This window comes from Bos indicus x Bos taurus, chromosome 10, assembly GCF_003369695.1.
Source record: "Bos indicus x Bos taurus breed Angus x Brahman F1 hybrid chromosome 10, Bos_hybrid_MaternalHap_v2.0, whole genome shotgun sequence".
Taxonomy (NCBI): domain Eukaryota; kingdom Metazoa; phylum Chordata; class Mammalia; order Artiodactyla; family Bovidae; genus Bos; species Bos indicus x Bos taurus.
In genome coordinates, this window is record NC_040085.1 from 8,313,290 (window position 1) to 8,329,967 (window position 16,678).

The following is a 16,678-nucleotide window of genomic DNA, read 5'->3' on the forward strand; positions in this document are numbered from 1 at the left end:
TATGGTTCACTCTGAAATCCTTGAAGACATCAGACTTGATCTGATGTTTATACAACCGCCAGCGGAATTTTTTCGTTTGATTGATGGCAAGCTTGATGTTATTCCAAACGGCTTTTTAAGCTGTTTTTAAGAATTATTTGAATAAAATTCAAGCAAGATATTGTTGTAACGATCAAGATTATCTGTTAAAAATCTGTTTCAAATAAAGAAGATGATAAGTAGTAAAAAGGATCAAAAACATGAGATATAGTACATGGTGATGTTATTTGTTAAAATACATAAGAATGGCATTCAAATAAAATATTGCAGTATGTAGAGATCACTTTTATTGAAAAAAAATACCATCATCTGACCAAATAGAATAATTAAGGCCAAGGTAGAAGGAATGTCTGCATCTTTGGGATTAAAAATCTTTACAAGTGGCGATTCTCATTTATTCTGCCACCTTTTGCCACCAGTGTACAGAGTAGAGATCTACTGTTCTTAACTCAGGGAGACAGGGTCTGTCAGGCCTGTTAGCTGAACAAAATGATGACATATTACTTGTCTCAATAAAGAGGCATTCTTAAATCCCAATACAAGTTAAACATAAGTGGATAAGAGGATTTTAAGTGAAAGATATGTATTCTTAATAGTATAATGACTGGACTTTTTCACAAGATAGTACAGAAATGAAAATATCCTGTTCTTAAAAAGCAAAAACACCCCACTTGTTCATGGGTTAGAGGAAGGTCTGTTCACCCCTTGTACACTGTATATCAAAGTATGAAGGAAGCTATGGCGGCATGTGCTCAGAACCCCCTGCTGCTGACCAAGGAAATATGTTTTGCAAATGCTTTTTGATTACTAATACCATTTGTTTGATTGGGGGACTGCCTTGCTTCAGCAGGTTCTGGCTTTGCTGTGACTGCTGCTATTGAGACTTACTCATAGGTCAAAAAGCTACTTATCTGAGCACTTTCACTTAAAACAGATTAATTTATTTGCTGTATCTGAAAGTTTGCTAAGTAATTGGGTGGTTTTAATGGAAGTTACTGCTTTCTGATCCTTGTATTAACATGATCTAAGGTCCTTTTTATTATACGCAATCCATATTATTGACCACAGTTGCCCTGTTTTCATTTAAATGTAAGCAGCTTGTCAAGTAGAAAATATTTCATTTAACTTGGCTTGGAAACCTGCTATTTTAATATGTGTAAGTTTTTTTTTTCAATTGACAGACTGTCTTTTAAACATATGTTTATTTTGTAGTAATAAATTGTGTTCTGAATAGAGTATTTTCTCATAATAAAGTAAAAATATATGTTCTTAAAACTATTTTAAAATAGTAAATGTTTTTCAAAAGTTAATGTCAAAATACAAGAGTTTTTACTCCTAATTTTATTCATGTTTTAAATTTCTTTGAGTATATTACTACTGATCCTAACTTTGATAATTTCATGTTGTTTTATATTTATTGTTATATTCACACTATTGCTATCACTATCTTATATATGTATTAATATACTGATTACATCTAGACCAACCTAATATTGCAAAATTAAACCTAAAAAGCTTGCCTTTTTTGAAAAGAGGTGTTCAGAATCTATCCTTTGTTGCATGAACTTTTTGAATTTGAACTTAAAGGATTTTAGTAAATTTAAGTATCCAGTTTTTTCTGTGAGATCTCTAGTCAAAGAGAAAAGTAGCAGGGGGTAATTACCCCAACTTCAAATTATAACCTTTAATTGGCAAGAGTCCAAAAGAGTGATATGTGTGCAGTTTTATTTTTTCAAACAGATTTCTAGCTTACATGTTTTAATTCATTGTTTATTTTCACCCTCACTATTTAGGATATAGACATTTAAAATATACTGACATTTGAAGCCATAAAATCAGATTTTATGTTCCATAAATGCAGAGGTGAAATTTAAGTGATATGAAGATGTTTGCTGATGCACATTTGCTTCTTCCCAGGAATTTTTAAATTGCCTCTGTCAAATTTTTCTCCCAATGCCTATTTCATACTTATAAAGATATTTCATAATTTTATTTGCTTAGCCTATCCTGAAGACGGGAGGTGGGTTCCCAGTATATCTTTAAGATAGAGCAGAAATGGAAGAGAAATCATCCCCCAAATGTGGGTAGCTTAGAAATGTGAAACTTTCAAGATAAATTACTTGTTAATACCTCAGCTAGGTTAGTGATTCCTGTCTTTGTTTTTTTTTAAGGCACTAACCCAATGTTGGTTTGTTTCTATAGCACCTACTAAACTATTTTATGACATACATTTCAGTTTTCTTGAACACGTATTTGTCACTGAGCATCTACTCTGTCCAGGCACTGTGCTAAGCACTCGGAGTAGAGAAATGAAATACGTTGTCCCTGCTATCAAAGCATCTAATGCAGTGGGCAGGAAGAACATAAATCAATGGCAGTTGATATAAAAGGAACCCTATAGGAGATGGTGTGCTCCAGCCTAACGAGTCAGAGGTCAGCTCACTTGAGGAAGCCACGGCTTCACAGGGTGGATGATGCTTGAGCTGAGGCTCTAAGGCTGTTGCTGCTAAGTCGCTTCAGTCGTGTCCGACTCTGTGCGACCCCATGGACTGCAGCCTACCAGGCTTCTCTGTCCATGGGATTCTCCAGGCAAGAACACTGGAGTGGGTTGCCATTTCCTTCTCCAGTGCATGAAAGTGGAAAGTGAAAGTGAAGTCGCTCAGTCGTGTCTGACTCTTAGCAACACCATGGACTGTGGCCCACCAGGCTCCTCCATCCATGGGATTTTCCGGGCAACAGTACTGGAGTGGGGTGCCATTGCCTTCTCCCGAGGCTCTAAGGCTAGAAGGATGGAAAAGAACTCCAGGCATTCTAGTCAAGAGAGTCATTTTCTCTATCCTTAAGATAAAGGTCTGACACAGCATGTTGTACTTGGTTTCCTTGCAGTACTTCAACTCAGTAAGTTCACTACTGCTGCTATTACTTTGATCTCCCTCATAGTTTGGGAATTTCCTTAGATGACCTCTAAAACAACACAAGGAGGGAAAGAAGTAAGAAGGGGAGGGAAGAATGACAGAGGAGAGAGGTACTGTATCAGGATGGAGCCAGCACATGTAGCAGATCCAGATCATGAACTTGGGCTTGAGAATTTCATGACTCCCTTTGAGATGACTGAGAACCAATCTGAGGTCAGAAATCATTACATTTTTAAAATTTTTACTCATTTATTTTGAATTTTTGTCTGTGCTGGGTCTTCATTGCTGGGTGAGGGCATTCTCTAGTTGCAGGGAGTAGGGGCTACTCTTTGTTTTGGTACATGGGCTTCTTCTTGCAGGGGCTTCCCTTATTACAGAGCACAGGCTTCAATAGTTGCTGCACGCAGGTTCGGTAGTTATGGCTCAAGGGCTCTAGAGCATGGGCTCAGTAGTTATGGCGCATGGGCTTTCATTTCTCTGAGGCATGTGGAATCTTCCTGGATGAGGGATCGAACCCATGTCCCCTGCATTAGCAGGCAGGTTCTTAACCACTGGACTCCAGGTAAATCTAGAAATCATTGCATTTTAAGGTTTCTACCCCTAAGGTCCAGACTTCCCAGGTGGTGCTAGTGGTAAAGAACCTGCCTGCCAATGCAGGAGACACAAGAGATGTGGATTCAGTCCCTGGGTCAGGAAGATCCCCTGGAAGAGGGCATGGCAACCCATGCCAGTATTCTTGCCTGGGAAATCCCATAGACAGAGAAGCCTGGTGGGCTACAGTCCCTGTCACAAAAAGTCAGATATGACTGAGCACTTAGCCTACAGTCAGTTGGCACATGCCTCTAAGGGGTTCTCTGCCACCCTTTATGAATTTGACTTGGCTAGACTGCTGGGGAGTTGGGGGGGTTGTCATGATCAAATGACCTAATACCTAAGAGAGCCCTTTGAAAAATATAAGTTGGTAAACAAGAGCAAGGTAATATTAGTATTATTTATATTTTCAGAAAGTACTTTAGGGATTTACCCACGTAGCTCTGAAAATATATGACCATGTCTCACTCCAGGTAGGACTAAAATGAATTACTTTTCTGATCCCATAAGAGCCTTCCTTTACAGTCTTTCTTTTTTCAGTTATAATCTATCATTAACAATCAGTCATTAATATATAGAATTATATGCAGAATATAGTAATTTTTAATTCAATAACTGGGGACCATTATTCTTCTACAATTTTTAAATAAGCAGTTTAGCCCAGAAATAGAATTGAAGCTTGAAGTAGAGAATTTGGTGCCCAGTCTGGCTTTTACGAGTGACGTCACTGCCTTCTTTCCTTCTGAGACTTGTGGTCTAGAAAGCCGGTCATTTTTTCCCCCTTTGGTTTCATTGGTGCTACTTAATGGTAGCATAGAATTGCAGGATGTGAGGCGATCTTACAATGGTCTAGTCCAACTCATTTACTTTACAGAGGAGAACATGGGGGTCCATAGCTGTTAAATGACTCACTGATGATTACCAGATATTTGGCAACAGAATCAGACTGTCTCCCACTCTGGAGGGCTGGGGTGCAGGGAGAAAGTGAGAAAAGGCACCCAGGGTCTTTGAGCCCAAATGGCTATCCTTATTTTACACACCCATCCACTCAGGTACTGCCTCCAACAGGCGTGTCTTCAGAGATGGAAATTACTGTCCTAGGATGCTCCATACCTGCTAGGTAATTGCTGATGGATACGGATCCCTGGAGGGAAAGTGGTCCTCAACAGCAGCAGTAACAGCAGCAACAACGGGCAAAGACATCAGCTTTTATTGTACTCCAGTGTTTTATTTAACAACATTCAGTATAGAAAACTTAGGTAGATTTGGAGCGAGGGGCTCATTGGCATCCAAGTTAAAAGGGGGGCAGGCCTGGCCAAGCTTTGTTTGAGTACAGATTACTTTTCAGATGTTTAACAGTTCTGGATTAATGCCTGGGGGCTTGGGAATTCTTCCTCAACTAAAATGTTAGTGATGCTCAGAACCCAACCCTCTTTACTGCCAATGAAACAGACAAGCTAAGTTCATTAAAAAATCAATGAGTTGCCTAAAAGGAGCAAAGAGCTGATTCGATTTAAGCCTGGAGATTGCCCAGGACACACCAGGTGGAAAGAAGGGTCACAGTGACTGCTAGAAGCTAGGAGAGGAGGCAGTTGTCTGTTTATGCACAGAGCCAAGGTATCGAGGGAACCTAAGGCAACCAATTAGAACCAAGTGTGGCCTCTTATGCTATACACTGTCAGGGTCTATAGGTGGTGACCACCATGTAGAGAGGGCAAGGAAGGCTGGGGAATGTGACAGTCTTATGAGGAAGGAAGCTCAGATGAGGAGAGAAAGACCAAAGATGGTAATGGAGTTTGTTTTATTTCCTGTTTAGAAGTTCAGAGAGCATCATTCTGGGCATGAGGAGACCTTGACTAGTTTGGTAAAGTACAGTAAACAAAAGAACGTTCCCATCTAAAGGTCTCCCTGCAGCCCCTGCGCTTTGGACAGCCCTGTACCTCCTTGGTAGCCAACTGGAAATGTTCAGTGACTCAGAGCAGAGGTGACCGGGGCACAGCAAGCAACACACCCAGCGAATAACAAGTTAAATCATTGTCAGTATATGGTCTCTGCCCAGTGGCTCATACAACATTTGGCAAACAAGGACTGAAAAATGCTGGGGTAGATACATCTGTGGTCTCCTTTCATTTTTTTATTTTTATTTTTTTTACCACACTACATGACATGTGGGACCTTACCTCCCCAGCCAAGGATCGAACCCATGTCCTCTGCATTAGAAGCACAGAGTCTTACCTTAACCACTGGACCACCAGGGAAGTCCCTGCTTTCATCTTGTATGAGCAGTTTCCTCCTCTTTCCACACCTTCAGCCACCTTTCTCATCCCCATCTCCTATATCCTCTCTTAAAATTTATTGAAACTTTATTTTGCCTATATCAAAATATGAGAGGTGTGAACCAAAACTCTGAAACAGAAGTCAAGCTTTCTTTAGTTCATTCTAAATCTATGACTTCTTCTCTTTAAATCTATTTTGAATTTACAGTCACGCCAATAAGGCATTCGTTAATTGACATGGTTATGTGTGACTGTATTTCAAGGTTTTCTTTTCTTTCCTAATCCCGTAAGAACCACGTATTGGCTGCAATTACAGCTTATCTCAGAATCTCAGCAGGCCAAACCATGTTGTCAGATATATCATATTTGTTTGGGTTTTTTGTTTGTTTGTTTGTTTAAGGAGCAATATGTGGAGTCTTAGCTCACAAAGAAAACCTTCCTTGCAATACCTGAAAACATGACTTGTTGTGGGCCTCATGGGGAAGCTGTCTTAGAGATTTACAGCATCCTGAATCCATCGAACTATATTTCATACAAATATTCAGTGGCATACAGAGGTGAGTGTACGCCCTGTGCTTAAGTCTCACCTCTGCCGCTAAGTTTCAGGGAACTTAAAGAGTCCCTTTGTTTTTGTGGGCCAGCAAGTACATATCTTACCCATCATCTTGGTCCTAGAGTCTCGTAAAGTGACTGGCAGTAAGATCTTCATACACACATATGAATTGATAATTCAGTCTAATTTTACTTTTTTACATGTTGGCATAGCATGTTTTAGAATCAGAAGAAACTAAGAATCAGTTCACATACTTAGGCTTTAAATTAATAATTTCATCACCTTCCATTGTCCATACTTCCACTCTGCCCTCGCAGCATCAATACCTGAAGAATAAAGCCTTCCAAGGAGACTCAATATTTGTCTTCAGATATTTGAGGATTCTCTGTAAAAAAAGGATGTGGATTTGCAATGTTAGGAGGATAGAACTGGAATAGGAGGTAGGATGGGCAGTCAGAAAATGCGCGGACTCCCCATTACTGTACTTATTCAAACAGAAACCCGATCAGCCGGGGTGTAATGATGGAAGGATTCAAGAGTCAGATGGGGTGGAAGCAGGGTCAGATTAAAGAACCTTTTGGGTGGCTTTCAGACACCAAGTCTATGAGTCTCCTTCAGCCAAATGAAAGACTAATGCATTTTCTGTCAGTTACAAGGGAAAGACCACAGGTAGAAACTTCATCAGACTTGTCTAGATGCTGTAATTAGTTTAATCATCTGCTCATTTTGACTCTCAAATACTCTATCAGTATGAAACAGATAAGAAATAGAAGAGTACAAGAAAGAAGTAATTTTTTTTCCAGCCCAAAACCTATACATTTCTCTGTTTCGCTCCATTGAGCCAACTATGTGATATGGCTATCAAAAATGTGAATACCCTTGTAGCCTCTGTGAGATTCTACCAAGTACAGTGTCCACAATCAGGTGATCTAAGCCAGTGCAAGGTATGTGTTCAGGCATAGGCATTGCACTTTATGAGGAATGTGCCTGTACAGCACCACATTCAGAGAAAGGTAGCTTCAGTGGAGAATGTGAAATCATGCCTGGGTGATTCTTCCAGAAGTTTCTGGTTCAGGTCACAGAAAACCCAGCTCAAAGTTGCCTCGGTCACAGGGGAAATTTATTGAAATACATGACCGAAAAGCTAAGTATTGCTGGTTTTAGGTAGAACCTTATCCAGTAGTTCACTTTGGGCTCTGACCTTAGTAGGCTTCTGCCTTCACAGACCAAGAATGACTATAGAGCTTCTGAGGTGACCTGCTTTTCAGTTTAGACGGGAAGAGCAGGTCTTTTTCCCCTCAAGCAGCCAGAGGCAGTAGGTTTCAGTTTGATTGGACCAGTTTAACTCCCTGAACTTGGGGCGTGTAGGCGATGCCGACTAATTTAAGACTGGGCTACATGCCCCACCTCTAAAGCTGGGGTTGAAGTCATCTTCCCATGAAGCTCATGGGTTACTTAGAGACAAGGGGATGTTTGTTGGCATGCCATTACTAATGGAAGGGAGAAGGATAGAGGCCAGCCAAAGATAGCAAATGACCCTAGGAAGAAAATGGGATGTTTGTTGAGGAAAGAAAACATTGTTAAGACATGACAGCCGTTTTGAAATATGTGAAAAGCTGTCTTTAGACTTAATCACTGCAGCTCCAGACCATGATCCTATCTTATAGGAAGACATATTTGAACTCAGAATAAGAACAAATTTCCTAACAATTCAAGCTACCCAAGATAGAATCATTGGAATCCTGGCACTGGAAGTCTTCAAGCAAAGACAGGATGGCTGTCTGTCAGAAAAATTATAAAGCTAATTTCTACGTGAAACAAGGAATTAGACTAGGTGACCTCTAACAGCGTTCTGGATTCTGTGGCATGTGGAGGATTTAACCTAATAGAGATGCATCCTAATGAAAAACCCTTTCAGATATTTTGCCACACTAACGAAGATCATGGCATCTGGTCCCATCACTTCATGGGAAATAGATGGGGAAACAGTGGAAACAGTGTCAGACTTTGATTTTGGGGGCTCTAAAATCACTGCAGATGGTGACTGCAGCCATGAAATTAAAAGACGCTTACTCCTTGGAAGGAAAGTTAGGACCAACCTAGATAGCATATTCAAAAGCAGAGACATTACTTTGCCAACAAAGGTCCATCTAGTCAAGGCTATGGTTTTTCCAGTAGTCATGTATGGATGTGAGAGTTTGACTATTAAGAAAGCTGAGCGCCGAAGAATTGATGCTTTTGAACTGTGGTGTTGGAGAAGACTCTTGAGAGTCCCTTGGACTGCAAGGAGATCCAACCAGTCCATCCTAAAGGAGATCAGTCCTGGGTGTTCATTGGAAGGGGTGATGTTGAAGCTGAAACTCCAATAGTGTGGCCACCTGATGCGAAGAGCTGACTCCTTAGAAAAGACCCGGATGCTAGGAAAGATTGAGGGCAGGAGAAGAAGGGAATGACAGAGGGTGAGATGGTTGGATGGCATCACTGACTCAATGTACATGAGTTTGGGTGAATTCCGGGAGTTGGTGATGGACAGGGAGGCCTGGCGTGCTGTGGTTCATGGGGTCGCAAAGAGTCAGACACGACTGAGCGACTGAACTGAACTGATAGCAGATTTATTTGACCATAAAAAGTAGAATGGTCAAAGGCCTTTCTCAGAAAAAGCAACACCTCCTCCTTCCCCTCCCCCCCCCACACACAGAGAACAGATATTCTTAAACTAAGACCACACCTTTTTTTGTAGCAAAGAAAACAGTTTGATGTAGCAGACATCTCAGATCTTCTTTGAAACGGAAGTTCTCAATGGACTCCTCGGCCAGACCTTGTACTGTGAGGGAAGAAGTTGGTTTTTGCAGCTCACATTTGTCATGTTGAATTGTGATTCTCAGCTCCTGCTTTTCTCACAGAATTTAGGTCTGAATATTGAAATTCTCATTTATTTGCCCAGGAAATGATTGACTCTGGCTCCTGCATCCCTGGGTAGGGGAGGACATGAGCTGTGTCAGTTTTAAATACACAAGGGATAAAAGAGCACAGGCCGTCAGGTCCTTTTCTTCCTGCCCGCTGACCGGCGGACCCGGCACGTGAATAATAGCTGCGCTGCACCTTGCTGCTCCAGCTGTTGTGTGTCGTGTGGAAATGCGTTGTCCTTGATGCTCGGGACGCAGTAAGAGCCAAGTGATCTAATTTATGGCTGTGATGATTTTCTGCCTGGTCCCATCTGAGCTGTGCCCTCCTCTAGGCACCTTAGAGCCTTTCTGTCGGCCCCAACTGTTTGTCAAATTCAGGGATATCTATTTTGAACTTTTCAAAACTGGTCACTCCAGAATGCAGCACCCTGGCCCAAGTTCAGGGTGTGAGGCAGGGAGAGCGTGCCAGTGAGTGGATCTTAGGACACGGGGATCACAGTGACCTCTTATACTTTACTGAGTGACCCCTCACTGAGTCCTCTTATCACTCATGTTTAAGTCATTTATTTGTATTTAAATAAGTGATATAACTTACTTTTTGTTTTTGTTTTGTTTTGTCCTAACAAGCTATGCTGATAGATTCACAGGCATGATTAGAGCTTGAACAAGGACAGAGATTGATGAATAGGGGAGATAGAGCACAAGTGAACTATATTTGTTCATTTTATATTGCTAGAAATAATATGTTTTATTCATTTATTTTATCTCATAATACATTCAGTTAATCTGAAAATATCAGTTTGCCAAGATTCCCATTTACAGTTAACTAGGGTAAATTTTGTCCTGTTCCTTCTCAAAAAAACCAGCACTTTGTTTAGGCACTTTTATTTTAAGTTACCAAGCATTGTGTATTCAGTTTGTAAGGGATTCCCCTGGTGGCTTGGAGGTAAAGAATCTGCCTGCAATACAGGAGAGCAGGTCAGATCCCTAGGTCAAGAAGATCCGCTGGAAAGGAAATGGGCAACCCACTCCAGTATTCTTGCCTGGAAAATCCTATGGACAAAGGAGCCTGATGGGCTACAGTCCATGGGGTCACAAAGAGTCAGACAGGACTCAGCAACTCAGCAACAGCAATAACAATTCAGTTTGTGGTCATGTGAAAGTGGTATTTTTCTCTCTCTCTGAGGGCTTTTTGAGATTTGGGCACTTTTTTTTTTATAATTTCTGATGGGTTGGAGGTGATGCGACTCCGTTTCAGCACTCAGCACAATACCAGGTATAGTCAGACCGAATGTCTGTGTTAGTTCACCCTCCAGTAGGAAAAACATCTGTGCCTGAGTGGGAGACTCCAGGGGCGGGATGGATGCTTGGGCCCCTCTAGCTTATCTTTTCTAGACAAGAGCCCTAAGCCTAGTGAAAGGAGGGCGCTTCTGAAGCCATGAGAATCAGACAGGAATTCCAGGAATCTTTCTGATTCCAAAGCTTATGCATTCCCCCTCCCTTACTAGTTGCCTCATGAGTCAGCAGTCAATTCTAAGCCAGGTTCGGTGACCTTGGGCACTTTTCCCCTCTGAGCCTCAGTTTCCCTAACAGCAAAATGAGTAGATTAAACTAGGTCTCAGAGGTCCCCATCTATTTAAAAAAAAAAAAAAAAAATGGGTCGTCTTTCTTCATTTAGAATATAAAATCTGTTTGCTATAATACTTGTTTATATTAATATTTAGCCAGAGTTCTAGCTTAGTGCATCTGATTTGAAAAGAGAGCCCTTGCAAAATAACTACAGTTCTTAAAATTTGACGTTTAAAAAGAGAATAGAGTTCAGCATCAAAAGCTAGAATGTGATACCAGGAGCACAACAGATAAAAACGGTATTCTTTTAAAATTCCAGCCGTATGATTTAATTTTATATTTCTTTTTTTTTTCTCGCTATTTAAGAGAAAATAACACAAGCTTGAAAAGCAGTAAATATGTAAAGAGAAAATTTGTCAACTGATATTGGAAGATCTGACCCAGGTCACATATAAATCTCTCCGACAAGAGCTGCAGGGCAAGCCATAATTTCAGAGAGTAAAAGAGAAAATGAAAGCTCAAGCTGGTATCTTCTCTAAGTTCCATAGGTGGATTCATTTTAGTTTTCTGATTGTGCTTCTGAATATAATGTAAAAGGGCTGGTAGCAAGGTCTGTCTACCATCGTGTGTGTAAAAAGTACCTCTCCAGAGACAGAAGCATAATGAGAACCTTCCAAAGTTGCTTTTTTATCACCAGAGTCATTGACTAAATAATTGAGGCCCCATAAGTAAACTTTTGCATCAGTAATTTCCTTTCCAGGTTCATTTTCCAGATTCACAGGTCATATTACAGGACCTTTTTAAATTGCCAGCTGTATGGTCCTCTCAAGGAAATATAAGACCCAACTGATATTTAGGCCTGCCTGCTGTGAAGTCATTCTTCCTCATTTAGACACATAAAGGTCTGTCTTATGTTAGAATGAGGCATCCCCTGTTAGTGTAGCTTAAAATCTTGGATCTAATAGCTGATGAACAGAAAAAAAAAAAGCTATGCCCAGAAGAAAGGAGAGGTTTATCTAACTAGTGTTTCAAAATGCTGCTGGTTCTAGAAACTGATAAGCAAAGTCTATGACTGGAACAATTATCGTTCTGTTCTTTGTCCCCAGTTATTAGTTAGACATGGAAAACTCAGTATGAGCAAAATGTGTAGGCAGGAAGGCGGACTTGGACAAGTTAAGTTATAAACAGCATCTCATATGTTGGGAGGTACAGGCAGTACATCAGCCCTAACAATGTTATTGTGTCCCTCTGAACTCTGCTCTCGGAGCTAAGCATTTGGAAGGCAGACCCAGAATAAAGAGAGGCATTCACGAAGCTAACATTTTATATTGAGAACCCTTAGTACCCCTTTTAATGTGCTATAAAACCAGGGGCTTCGCTTTTTCATGAACTGTGTGCAAACGCAGAAGCAGTGACTGGAGGTTGCCTCTGTTTGGGTCTGTTTTATGGTTGCCGCGCCTGTACAGTAATGTGATCTTGAAAAAGGTAAACAACAAAGAGTTTAGCAGTGAAAAATACGCCTAATATAAATACAGCCAAGTACATGGCACTTCAGAATTTGAAAAATATGACCCTGGCGTTAAATTTTCTGGTGGAATTAACAGAGGAACAGAATATAGCATTTAAGGCCATGTATCTGAGACAGAGAAAGGAGATAATACATCTAACTCTATGGTCTATGTGGCATTCATATAAAAAAAGCACAGTAGCTTTATTTAATTGAGAAAATGAATCAATTACAATGATGTTGCATCATCAGATTCTTGTGAAATAGAAGATATAAGTCACTGCATTGTGTAACAGTGTTAAAAAGTAATTGAGTATCTTAAGCATTTTGAATCAATTTCAGGTACTGGCACTGCTACCTTAATACAAAATTTATGAAGATGATTTCATATAATATGTTGCTATCAAAACCGTACAATAAAACTTGGTAACAATGTCTCTCTTTAAAAACCTGGGCGAAACAGTATGGTTACAAGATCATAAAACAGACTTTTGATATTGCTATTTCTCCTTTTCTTGTAGTAAAGAGAAAACGTTAAAAGAGTACAGTTTTAAGTGGTCTTAAACCATGCTTTTAACCCAAAGAATAGGGCAAGGTGGAGACTTCTTCCTAGGTCTCAGTCTATGAAGAAAATTCCATTTAGTTCACACAATGGATGTTCCTGGAAACCATGTCTCACAATCCATCGCTGAATTCATTTTGAAACATATCACTTAAAATGTTTTCCTTGGAGAATTTGTAATCCCCCTGACTGCTGGAAATTTGTGGAAAAACATTGTCTTTGATGTCAAAAATGGTTTTCTCATTCTGTGTTCATTACAAATAACTCTTGTTGGAAGTAGATATATCTCACTAAGAATGCTGGGGGCATGGGTAATCTATGTGTACTTTAAAAACTACAGTTGGCCCTTGAACAACGAAGGGGTTCATCTGGGTTTAGTTTAGTTGGCCCCCCATGTCTGAATATCTGAGGTTCCTTCACATCCATGGATTCAACCAACCATGAACCATTGAGTGCTGTAGTATTTACTAATGAAAACTAGCCTCGTGTAAGTGGGCCTGCACATTTCAAACCCATGTCGTTCAAGGACCAACTGTAAAAGCAAGCACCAAAGATATCTCATAGGAGAATTTGCCTGGGGTTTTCATGATGTTTTTAAAGGTGCTGTGGCTTTTTACTAAAATCCTAACCACTCCAAGGTGCTAGTTAAGAGCTGTATTCCTTTTTAATGTAAACATTTCCCTGCAGATCCTTATACAGAAGAACACACTGACTAGAGGAATAAGAAGGCACAGTAATTCACGACAGTATTCAGTAGGAACTACCAAAGTAGACTAAGACCCAATCCACCTCGGATGGAAGTTTCAGGGAGTTGTGCCTGGGGAGGGCATGATGCGGAGCCAAGAGCAGGAAAGAGAGGATACCATGTTCAGTTAAGATAACACATGGGAAAGCACTTTTTAAAACACTCAAGCACTGGGTGGGAGGGTCTGCTGACCAGCCATAGGGATGCAAAAGAAATGAAGAAATATGGCTTCTGCCCTGGAGAAGCTTAACAGTCCAGTTGAGAAGAACCCGTGTGCCCAAACTGATAATTTATCAACTTTACCATGCCAAATATAAACACATGTGAATCCAGTTGTTTTTAAGGAATGCTGTGATGTAGGCGGATATGATGCTGGAAAGAAGGGAGCATGGGAGAGGCCCCAGAACAACCACAGCCAGATCCTGAGGCCTTGGGCCTGTCCCAACCTCTGGGAGGCCCAGTTTTTCCCATCATAGAGTAGAGATGACCATCCTTGCCAGACTCAGGATGGTTGTGCAATCTAATGATAATGTGTATGTGAAAGAACTTTTAAAGGCACCATTAAAAGCATATAAGGAACTATTAATTAATTTACCTATATTTTACCAGCTTGTTAAAGCACAGTCTATCCCAGCAAATAACTGACCCCTCAGTAATAACATATAAGCCCTGAAATTTTCCTCCTTAGGAAAACTAATACCTGGGACTCCATTTGCATTGAGTTTGTAGTAACTGTAAGGCAGTTTTTTTAGGGGGGTGGTTGGAGGAGGAGGGACACTTAAGAGTTTAATACTTTAACTACTAAGTGGATGTTTTATTAATTTAGTGACTTTCTAAGAGATGTGGTTTATCGGTGTTAGCTGAGTGAGCATCCTGCCTCCAGAACAGGCATTCCTCTTTGACTCAGCTCTCTTCCCCTAAAAAGCAGTGTTAAAACTTGTGTGCATTTGATTTTCCCAGAAAGCATTGCTGCCCTGGAAACAGGCTGGAGGAACTTTGGAAAAGGTGGAGTCCTCACCCACTCTTGAGTCAGAGGCAAATACTTCAACCACATAATTAAAGTTTTCTTCACAAAATAGGGGATTGTGAGCAGACACTGGCAGGAATCCAAAATTCTAATTTCTGACTATGATTTAATTTCAATTTTAAATAAATCGGTTTTTAATTTAAAAAGAGTGAGCTTCATAACATTAGCAATGATTGCAACATTAAGCCCAGTGTTCACAATCTAGCAATATAAAACATTATTTATATCTGAATCGTAAACAGCCTTTTGAAATGGATTATGGTTTTTCTCCCTATTCTAATACAACCTGGAGGGTACTAAAAAGTGTTGTGTGAAATTAACATTCTGCTGACTTTCGCCTATAAATGAGAAGCGAGCTATTAACATTTGTGTATTTTCATTATGTAAATTGTGTTAACACATGCCCACAAATTGCCACCAGCAATGCAATAATTTTCTCTCAGTGATCATAATGTGTCCAAGTGAGTCATTTTGATTATGACATGCTAATTACATATTGCCTTTTTTCAGATTCAGAAAAACCAGGGATCTTTAATGGTAAGCTTTATGAGTTCAGAAAAAAATTCACTTTTCTTTTTCCTGATGGCTGCTTCCTTTGCATGCTTGAATGCCTTGTTTTAAACTTAGCAAATTGCATTTTGAAGAAAATGCAAACCTTTAACTGCCTGTATTAGATTAGGTACCATTAGAAATAATAGAACATCCTGAGCATCAATGTTTTTATAAGAGTTTGCTGTTGTTGATTAATCTTGCTATATTTTATTGCATTAATGATTTTTTCTTTCCACTCCACTGTAAAGATATTGCATAGAGGCTAATACTTTTTCCTCTCTTCTTTCCCATTGCAGCCTCTCCAGCTTCTGCAGTGCATTGTTGATGAGGTGAGGCATCGTCTTATGTGCTTTCACTCCTAAAGTCATTCCTAATGGTGTGGAAAGCTTATATTTTGTTTCCTAATGAAGCACAGTGCCCAACATCCTCAGAGCAAGTTGTGTTGTATGGCTCTGAGCTGTGTTACGTGAACTGGCCTTGTCCTGAATCCCGCTCTTCTGATGCCGGCTGAGGATCTCTGCCAAAACAGACTATCCTACAGGCTGGTCCTTGGGGGTATCAGAAACCCTAAAGACGAAACATGATAATATTAATTTATCCTCTCTCTGGCCAGATGGGGATGGAGCCGGAAATTAAAGTGGTACCATTTTTTTTTCTGTAACAGATATTTAAAGTCATTCAGTAGACAAGGGTCAGAGTTGAACAGCAGAAATAAGCTGGATAAAATTTGTCCTCCTTGCTTTACTTACCCAAAGCATAGCAGAGTGACAAAAGCGTTGAAAAGCTCTAGGTCAACAATTCAGCTTTAATTCCTCATTAGGCATTTCCCCTGAACATACTCCTGACTTTTTGTGCTTGTAACTGGTATTCTCACATGTTAAGTCACCCTACCTCTGATCATCCTTATCCATCAAGTTTCACTGTCCCTTTGCCTTCATGGAGTTAAGCTACCCGAATTTCATTCTCAGTCAGCTTTCTACTTTTGACTCTGACTTTGAATTCCTTTTTTTCTGTAAATTAGCAGTCTTATGGTATACACGATTCCAATTAAGAAACATTGATGTTTTGTAGAAACAGTTTTTCTGGGCTTGGGCTCGCCTGCCAGCAGTGTTTATTTTTTAAACTTTAATTTTACAATATTTGAAATGCCTGTAGTGAAGGCGATAAATGTTTCAGATAGGAAAGTTTGAAAGAAAAAAAATCGTAATTCATAATTATTCCTCTCAATTAAACATCTGTATAACCAGTTATGAGATTTGGGAGAAAAAATAAAGATCCTCCTAGGAAAAAAACACATACACATATCACAACAATAGTAAGAATGGGCTCCAGCATCCTTAATGGCTGCATCAGTCAGTCCATATATCCCATGCAAGCCATAAACCATGTTAGTGCAGAAATGAAGGCACCATCCGGAAACAAATGGAGGCCCCATT

At 40.0% G+C, this 16,678-nt stretch overlaps 1 protein-coding gene across 2 annotated transcripts in view; it reads left to right on the forward strand.

Moving 5' to 3' along the window:
• Positions 1-16,678, forward strand: part of MAP2K5 (mitogen-activated protein kinase kinase 5) — a 270,926-nt gene that overhangs the window by 188,533 nt on the left and 65,715 nt on the right. The window contains exons 18-20 of one of the 2 annotated variants that reach the window (XM_027553050.1): positions 14,624-14,668; positions 15,201-15,227; positions 15,539-15,571. In XM_027553050.1, coding sequence (XP_027408851.1) covers positions 14,624-14,668; positions 15,201-15,227; positions 15,539-15,571 — 105 coding nt within the window. The remainder of the gene's footprint in view (positions 1-14,623; positions 14,669-15,200; positions 15,228-15,538; positions 15,572-16,678) is intronic. The other variant, XM_027553051.1, reaches the window with a different exon arrangement.